We start from the raw sequence: 9,343 nt of genomic DNA, 5'->3' as shown, positions 1-9,343 counted from the left end.
TATATATATATATGTGTGTGTGTGTGTGTGTGTGTGTGATCCGATCAATGAGGGTTGCAGATCGCCTAACAAGCCTTGGTTTGGTCTACATATAGTCTAAAAGGGTACTCCTTTTCGATCGTCCTGAAGGCTGATTACTATTCTACAAAATTTCGATCACTCGGATAAGGAGCTTCATTTGCTAATACTCACGAGTTAAAGACCATCTTTCGTGTCTACGCTTGATCGTTAGCATCTTTTTCCTGAGCCACCTATCTGCATTGGGATTTGTGCCAACACTTTTTTATGTGTACATAATTAGTTTATTGATTCTCTCTTTGGCTCCCCTGCTTTAGCTGTCACAGGTATCATGCACTTTTCTTGGGCTTCAGGGCATTGGCGAACTGTAATAGAAAAATCTTCAAATTTCCGCAAAATAGGTGATTAACCCTACAAGCAACTTGTCAAACCACCTTAATGCAATTGTTCTCAGCATCGTGAAGAAGAGCTTACACTTGAGGGCGTAAAAAATTTTTAACATACATATGCACGATTTGAACGATGCGAGGTGGTTGTTGGGATCCGACCATCTTTTATATGTCTTTAAGACCGGCATTTTGAATTTCAACTCTGGAGACATGCAGGGAGAAAGTGTTCTTCTGATGCCTCTATAACTCGGTCCGCACCGATCGGCTCCTCTCCTTCATAGCGGCTAATCTGATGTTGTCATGGTATTGATTGACATCAGACTTTTCCTGCAGATGGACCCTCCTCCTTCCATTGTTGGCTAACAATTCCCCTTGAGGGGGTTTAGTTTTCCTTGTCGTGCTAGCTCCTCTTTAGGAACTGGGGCTGCTGCTATTGCGGCAACTGCCCTAAGGGCTTCTGCGAACTGTCCTGACATTTGGTTGGTGATCAAGTTTTTAAATCTTGCAGATATTGTTGAACAAATTCTTCATTGAACTCTCGGGCGCATGCTGCTTCTCGTTCGTTCTTCTAATTGAATTCTCCCTTTTGTTATTGCTGGACTTCTCTTCTCGTTGACAATATGTTTCCATGCTCACCACACCTTAAAAAATGTTGAATAGAAACATGTCTAAGAAATACACCTAAGGAATGAAATATGTTATTATGAAATGATTCAGATAGAGAGAGAGCAGTAGTGGACAAATAAAAAAATGTCATTTATTCATGATTTGTATTTTTATTGTTGAGAAATTAGGACGAAGAAAAACATGAATCGACAAAAGTCTAGAAGAACACACAGATATTTAATGAGGTTCGGTAAAGATGTCTATGTCCTCGGGAGCAGAGCGACAACTTTCTTTTAATTTCAAAAAAGAGTATATAATAGAATATGAGATATTCTCTAGGGTTACAAACAAACATATATATAGCCCTGGAGTAAACCCTGAAGTGTAATATGTAATTACAAAATTACCCTTGTACCGTACCGCGGGTCGTTGCCCCTGCATCCCCAACCCACATAACGAAATTCCCCCGATTAGACAGATTCTTCTACTCCGCTTTGCTTCATTCAAACATCCGTCCCTTATATGGTATATGAGCCATGCCATAACATTTATCTATAGACCTAGGTCATAATATTATAAAAATACATATTAGTTTTCTCATTATGAACTTTTCAGAAGGGGGTAATTACAAAGTTATTTGCATATAATAAAATCATTGATCGATTCGATCAATGTGGGTTGCTGATCACCTAAAAAACATTGGTTTGGTCTACATATAATCCGAAAGAGTACTCCCCGTCGATAGTCCTGAAGAATAATTACCGCCCTACGAGATTTTTTGTTAGCGTTTTCTGCCGATCGTTCGAATAAAGAGCTTCCTTCGCCAATACTCTCCTGGAAACAATTGTCTTCTGCATCTACGCACGATCATCCGCATTTTCTTTTTGAGCAGCCCATTTACTTTGAGATTTGTGCACACATTTTTATGTGTACAAATATGAATTTCAAAACTATTAAATTAATTTTGAGATTATAATATACTTAAAGTGTTTATAAATAATATGATTAAATAAATTATATAATTTTCAATTTTTTTTTCATAAAATTTAAGACAATATGTTATCATAATTAAATAAAAACTAAAATCGCTTTTATAAAAAGTTATTTTCCCCACAATAATTCACCTGCACTTCTGCAGCTATTTTAAAATGTAAAACAAAAGAAAAAATATATTCCCACTTTGCCCCCAGCGCTCATTTAAACTATCGGGAATTTCCGCTTGAACTTAAAAGTGAGCGTGCTCCTCAATTTGCCTGCCCTAGCGGCCCAATTCCGTCCCTCTGCGCATCCGTCTCGTGGGCGATCGATTCTGTGGTCAGCAAAGCGCCAAATGGCTTCGAGCGGAGCCATGCATGTGCTCCTCATGATCGGAAGAACTGTAGAGTGAGGGGGCGTCGGAAGAACTGTAGAGTGAGGGGGCGCACGTATTTGGTCGGCAATCTCCGCACATGATTGCTCCCACTTGTAAGTTTCGGATTTTGCTGCCACTTTCAAAATCTAAAACCCTAGAAAAAGAAATGATTGGAACGCCCAATAATTGGAGCTGATATAAAGCGCTTGATGTTTTCGGCCTTTATTTTCGGTTTAAATCAACGTAAATAAATAATGAGTTAAAAGTAATCATTAATAACTACATCAGTATCTTTCTCATGATTTGATTAACTTTATGCTGGACTCAAGATTTCTTTGTTTATTATTACTATTCGCTAGGATGAGACAGGTAGCGTAAATGTGCTTCCTTTCCGCGGAATTAGGTAAAGTGAAGGAGAGTTTTACTTACTTTGCCCCGATTTGGTTGGAGACAGAGAGTCCAGCTACAAAAAGGCGCCCAAAAGGTAGGTTCTTTAGGTCAAATTCTCCGCTCTTTTCGGCTGTTACCATTTTTTTCTCTTTTGTCGTCTTTATCTGTTTCAATCCAAAGCACGAATTCTGCGTGGCTTTAGTTTTTGAGTGATTTGATGTAGTTTTTTTTTCTTTTATTAATTGGAGGGGTTTTTATGGCCGGTCTTTGTGGACGTTTTTGTGTCAGAAGTCCATGTGTTCGGTTGCTGGAGCAGTAGAGAGTAGGGCCGATTCCCCTTCAATTGATTAAAACATAAATCCGCAGTATGGGTGAAAGGGACACACTCCAGCGTCGCATCAGCTTGATGTGAATCCATTTTTTGGTTTTCATCTTCTCATATCCTCATATCCTTGTCTACAAACATCGATTCATCTGGAATGACGACTCCATGGTGATAGATTTCATCATCCCCGCTCCATCGTGATCTTCACCCAAGGTAATAAGTCTCCCGTTTCAAGATAGTTTTTTTTTTTATTTTCTTTTTTCTTGCCCCACCGGTTTTATCGAAGCATGCGGTGACACAGTGAAAAACTATTGTAGTTGTTAAGCCCTAGTGTGAACTATGGAGTTGCAGGCGTGCTGTTAGATGGTGGTAGGTCAAGCAGCTGGTTGATGGGAAAGATACATGGGAGAAGACTAAGGGACAGAGGGGAAGTCGTTTTATTGAGAGTGTTCGGTTGCTGGAGCATTAGGTTACTGACTCGTAACTTGTTCCTCAAGTATTTCAAGATTCATATTTGGAATGATTCAATAATGGGGTTGTGGGGATAACCTTGTTGCCTCATCTTAAATGGAAAGGGGGAAAAGTAAAAGGTGCTTAGATGGTTCGAAGTTTTGAGGGATGGAGTGTACGAGTTGAAGGTGCTTTCTTCCGACCATTTTGTTTTGGTGTTGGGTACTCAGCCCTAACTGGTTTTAGCATAGATAACAGAGAAACTGGGATTTACATGCCTTTCTTTCTGCGGGTAGCAATGGTTGAAGCTTTGATGGGGCTCTCTGTGTTGTGATTTTCCAAGTAAAAATTGCATCTTTACTTGTATAAATAAATGAGTTCAATAAGCTCTTGTAATTTTTTTTTAAACTATGGTGACTTTTTTTATTAAAGGAAATGATTTTATACATGCTGTGATGTTTGAAGACAGCCAGACAGTTCGGATGTGTTGTTGGGTTTGAAGATCTTTTTTTTTCATTTTGTAAAGTTTGCTTCTTTTTTAACTTAGGTTTCACAAAACTTTATGTGGAGTAAATTCTAATACTTCAGCATCTGACAGGCAAGGACGGTGGTGCACAAGTTCTTCCTTGCTGGGCATCTGTTGTGCTATGGAGTGGAACTTTAAGAATTCCTTACAGTGGGATTGGGAGAACTTTGGTTTATTTAGTGGAAAAGAAAGCGAAATTTCGAAATCTACAGAACAATCTGAGTGGAAGGCTGAAGGTGGATCAATCAGCAATGGCTCTCTGTATTCATGCGGCAGTGGCACCTGTTCTGGGTCTGAACTGGGCAATGGTTCGTCAAAGAAATCAGTCCCAACTTCCATCAGCTTCTTATCAAAGACGGGAAATAAAACATCAGAGGGTACCTTAGAAGCTCTCCAAGTTACTCTTAATAACCAAATCAAGAGTAATCAAATGGCTCAAGGAGAAGATCGAAGGACTTCCCCTGTGATTGTTGGATGTGTTAGTTCTGGGGAGCCACCAATAGGTCTGAAACTTGGCAAAAGAACTTATTTTGAAAATTTAGGTTCTGCAAACATTAAGAACTCTTCAGTTTCTTTGACTCCACCAGCTGCTTCTATGAAGAGATCTAGGGCATCACATCAGGCTATTCAGCATACTTACTGCCAGGTTGAGGGCTGCAGTACTGATCTAACTTCTGCAAAAGATTACCATCGCAAGCACAGAGTTTGTGAAAAACATTCTAAAAGTCCGAGGGTAATTGTTGCTGGTCAAGAACGTCGTTTTTGTCAGCAGTGTAGCCGGTAAATTTTGTGTTGAGTTTCGTGGTTGTGGGGGCATTTGCATACCTGCCACCCAATTCCTACTTATTTACTTGTCTAAAACCTAAATTCTACCATTGACATTTATGCCACCCAAATCCTTGATACCCTATAAAAGATACCTTCATTTTAACATTTAAAATGTGAAATACACCTTTTTTATACATAAGTAAGGTGGCGTGTATGTGAAAATTGAAGTTTTGGTGGTAGATATGTAAATACTTCCTTGGTTTATTGTCCTTATGCATGTTTTTTACAGTATCTCAATTTAATAATGGTCTGTTGACAAGTAGAAGAATCTTCTACGGTAACTATTGAAAGTTAGTTAAATAAATGTAGACTCATGATGTTTCCTCTGCAATATATGCTTAATTGTTAGGGTATCAGTGAAGTTATGGTTTAGTTCCTTTTTTTTTTAATTTTCAATGCAAAATTTAAACTGATCACTTTTTTATATTTTAAGGTTTCATGATTTATCCGAGTTTGATCAGAAGAAACGGAGTTGTCGTCGACGCTTATCTGATCATAATGCGCGGCGGCGCAAAGCACAACCTGAAACAATCTCCTTCAATCCATCAAGGCTTCCTCCATCCTTTTATGGTATCAATAATTTTTTTTATCATTTTCATGATTTATTGTAATAATTTCTAAAAATACATGATTGTGCCTTGCCACCACGCTGCACATGCAATGTTTTTCTATATGGAGAAAAATATTATTTCTAGTCATGTTGTGTCCCTAATAAATTTTGATATGCATTCTTTTCGGTGGCCTATGTTGCTGTATTTAGTTTTGTATTCAAGCCTTTGGTTGTCAAGAATTTTATCACTGATTACACTATTTAAATCGCTATCGGTTTATATATGCTTGAGTTACAAAAGTTGTTTGTTCTATTTTTTAGGAAGATTTATATACATTCCTCTTAATCCTATGTATTTGTTTATCTACCATCTATACTTCAATTTTTACATATATACTACCTTACCTATGTATGAAAAGGTGCCTTTCAAGTTTTAGAAGTTAAAATAGTGATATTTTTTTTGTGATACGAAAGATTTGGGTGGTGTAAATGTAAAAGATAAAGTTTAGGTTTTCGATATGTAAATACATAAAAATAGGATGTTATGTATGTTAATGCCCCATAAATTAGTAGTGTTTTGGGTGGATGTTTTTGCTAGAGCCCAGCACATTGTAAGATTACCTCCTTTAAAATTAGTGTTTTTTTTGTTTGGGGGGGGGGGGGGGGGGGGGGGGGGGTTAAAGGAAATGGATGGGTTAAAATCGTTGGGGGCGGTTTTACTGTGAAAAAATGATAAAGCCAAAGTTTGTACTACTTCAGACAATAGCATAGTAAGAGAACTTAGAAGCAATCAAACACTGATCGAAACTCATTCTACAGGTTTAAAATGTTACCTGCAGCTATTTGCAAAAGTTTTGAATTAAAAATTGCAATCTGATATTGTGAACAACATGCCACAAAAGTTGTACGCTTTATTATGGTGTTTCTAAGGATCAAATTTAAAATGTAAAATTAGTGACTATGACAAACATCTTAATAACTTCTATAAACATTATGATAAATATCATAAGCTTAACAACAAGCGTACCAAGCGTCAATTTTTAAATTCTATTAATTTAGTTTAAAGCATTTATGTTTATTAGAAAACACAAAATCAAACTCAACAACATTAACCATACAACTTCCTTGCAGTGGTATTTGACAAATGTTGGTCATCCACATGATTTGATGATATTATCAGTCCTTGTCAAAGTAATATATGCGAATAAATGCAAATTGGTTGTTTTGCAAACACGTCTCTTTTACCTTCCTACATAAATTCAAGCACCCTATAAATCTTTTTGATGTCAAAAAAGATTAATCTTGGTGGCTTCCTTACTAGACTAACTTCAGAACTGCCGACTTTGCATTGTTCATCAACTAAATTAGAAATTTATGCATTGATGACTGGTCTTCTGCATGCTAAAGAAAGAATTATTGGTGCAGTTATCTTATAAGTCTATTTGTTTAGTGCAATTATCTTATGAAAGAATTAAAAGCTCAGATACCAACATTTATGTAAAGTCAGCTGACCGAATTGTTTTCGCTTAATATTGAACCTTTGATGTCATGCAGATGAAAGACAGCAGATGAACTTTTTTCTGAATTTAGCTCCATTTAGTCATGTAAAACCTTCTACAAGCACTTTGTTGGATCAGTCAAATGGCTTCAGCCTTTCAATAAGAAAAGGATCTTGGCTTAAGACAACCAAAGCAGGTGTTGAGGGACAGTTAAATTTGCCTGTGATGGATTTCTCTAATACAAATACGGCTTCTCGTGATGAATTTAACAGGTTTATGCCATTCAAGTGTACCGCGAGTGAGGTCCTTAATCAAGGTATTCTTTTGAATGGTTTTTGCAAGGTGCTGTTTGTAATTTTGCAAAACACGATCAATTTGTTTCCATTCAGTGCATGCCTACGTAAATTTCATCGTTAATGTCCTCGTCAATGTAATATTGGTTAGATAATCAAAATAATCTTAAGAAAAAAAATTTACGTTGTCTAGATGCTTTAGAATCTTATCTTAATTTTATGTCACCCAAAAATTTAACTCTGAAAGCCATACAATGATGATGATATGATCGTGTTTTAGATGCATTATCTGGATTATGATTTGTAATCATATATCCGGATGTTTAAAACTCCTGTTTTCAAATGATTTTATTCACTGAAGAATGACGTGAATAAATTATCATCATCATTAGCTTGGCCTCTACTCTTTGGGGTTTGGCATTATGAATCCTCATCTTTTATTTATTCTAATTAAGTATTTTATTGCAGATATTACTTTTTCTTATTATTCTAAAATCATTTTAAGCAATTGTTTTCACTGTCAAACTATGTGCCATTTTCAGTATACCTGTTAGATTTTAATAATCAGGCATTTACACACGTAGCACACAATTCTCATGTATTTACATATCTCACACCTAAACTTTCATATTTACACACATAGCACTGAAATCTTTACTATCACATAAAAAAATAACATTATCATCCCTTTTTAAAAGTGAAATACACCTTTTCATGCAAAGGTTTAAAGCATCAAAGTGCTATGCATGTAAATATGATAGTTTAGGTTTGAAATATATAAATACATAGAAATTGTCTTCTACTTGTGTAAATTTCCCTTTAATATTTTTGGTTCAACGTCAAACTCAACAGTATTTCATCATAGTTTTATAAAACAATGAAGAGGATTCAACAAACACAGTTCGTTAAATAGAACTTCTATCACCTCCACCACTCCAGTAAAACAAATACAGAAAGTAAAAAGCTGGAAAAATTACATTGTAATAAAGATAAAAGTTTGCAAAATCTTGTTTTTGTTTCAGATCAGGAAGCTTATGTGCATACTTCTAACTTGAATGGAGCACCGGAACTTCGGCGTGCTCTCTCTCTTCTGTCAAGCGATGCCTGGTGCCCGTCCAGCACGGCGCAAACCAATATGAACCAGTTAGCGAATGCCGATCCCATAGTCACATCTCATCTTCGAGCTCAGCTGGCGAACTCGGCACCTCAATGTTGGCAGGATGATAATTCTCTGCCTGAGCAAACACTACCTTTCAACTTACATGGCAATGGAACTCACCTTCAGGATCTGCAACTCAGCAAAGCTCCATATGAGACCTCCTTTTATGAAGCCACTCAGGTTTTCTCCAAATCAGATGGCCATTTTCTGGAGTTCAAGACTTGAGAAGGTTTGTAATTCCATATGGTCTTTTAGATTTTTGCTTGATTTTCATACATATCACTTAATTCATATGTATATTTACATATCCATCACCACCTAAACTTCAGTTTTCCTACATTGATGTCACCTTGCATATGGATGAGAAGGGTCTAAATATCCTAGTTGTATTAATGTAAACGGTGGAGTTTAGATATTAGGTATGTAAATACATGGGAATTATCATTTTGAAAAGAAAAAAGAATTGATTTTAATATGGATATATATGGATCAAAATGCAGGCATATTGTATATTTGCAAATTTCCTATGTCCTGAAAAAAAAAAAAGAAATTGCAATTACTGACCCATTGAAGATGGTGAATATCCTAACATTTAGCTCATGATTTTGCTCTCCCTCAAGCTGATTGGATGGAAATCAGATTAGTGATAGATATCTGCTTATGATTCTGCAGCTTGCCTTTGCTCCATATCTGCACAAGTGACCAAAAAATTTCAGTCAATTTTCTGTTATTTTGTTGCTGTTTTTTTTTTTTTAATGCTGATATAAAATGAAACCTGTTGCAATTTGAATTTTTAGATGTAAAGGCCAACATAATCACATGGCATCATCATGAGAAAATTAACAGGAATGTATCAGTGTGACACTTTATTATTATTTTTTTAGTCCCTGATTAATTACATTGGGGATTTCTTTCAATTTCTTCTCTCTATGAATGATGATATTTTTAATTTTTTTTTT

General features: G+C 36.1%; 1 protein-coding gene across 9 annotated transcripts; it reads left to right on the top strand.

The window, feature by feature from the left end:
* Window positions 1-2,395: 2,395 nt before the first annotated feature.
* Window positions 2,396-9,269, top strand: LOC110039299 (squamosa promoter-binding-like protein 12). 9 transcript variants are annotated; one of them, XM_020744319.1, is made up of 8 exons: window positions 2,396-2,477; window positions 2,724-2,848; window positions 3,046-3,292; window positions 4,128-4,558; window positions 4,643-4,835; window positions 5,317-5,453; window positions 6,988-7,248; window positions 8,248-9,269. In XM_020744319.1, exons 4-8 carry the CDS (start codon window positions 4,177-4,179, stop codon window positions 8,607-8,609), a joined length of 1,335 nt encoding a protein of 444 aa, XP_020599978.1. In that variant the 5' UTR covers window positions 2,396-2,477; window positions 2,724-2,848; window positions 3,046-3,292; window positions 4,128-4,176; the 3' UTR covers window positions 8,610-9,269. The 9 variants fall into 9 exon arrangements, with proteins under 9 accessions (XP_020599978.1, XP_020599977.1, XP_020599976.1 ...); XM_020744318.1 differs by having other exon boundaries at window positions 4,128-4,835; window positions 8,248-8,613; window positions 9,057-9,269; XM_020744317.1 differs by having other exon boundaries at window positions 4,128-4,835; window positions 8,248-8,613; window positions 8,885-9,269.
* The last annotated feature ends 74 nt before the right edge of the window (window positions 9,270-9,343 follow it).

This window comes from Phalaenopsis equestris, unplaced genomic scaffold, assembly GCF_001263595.1.
Source record: "Phalaenopsis equestris unplaced genomic scaffold, ASM126359v1 Scaffold000002, whole genome shotgun sequence".
Taxonomy (NCBI): domain Eukaryota; kingdom Viridiplantae; phylum Streptophyta; class Magnoliopsida; order Asparagales; family Orchidaceae; genus Phalaenopsis; species Phalaenopsis equestris.
The sequence above is the reverse complement of the archived record's forward strand: the minus strand, read 5'-3'. Positions and strand labels throughout refer to the sequence as shown.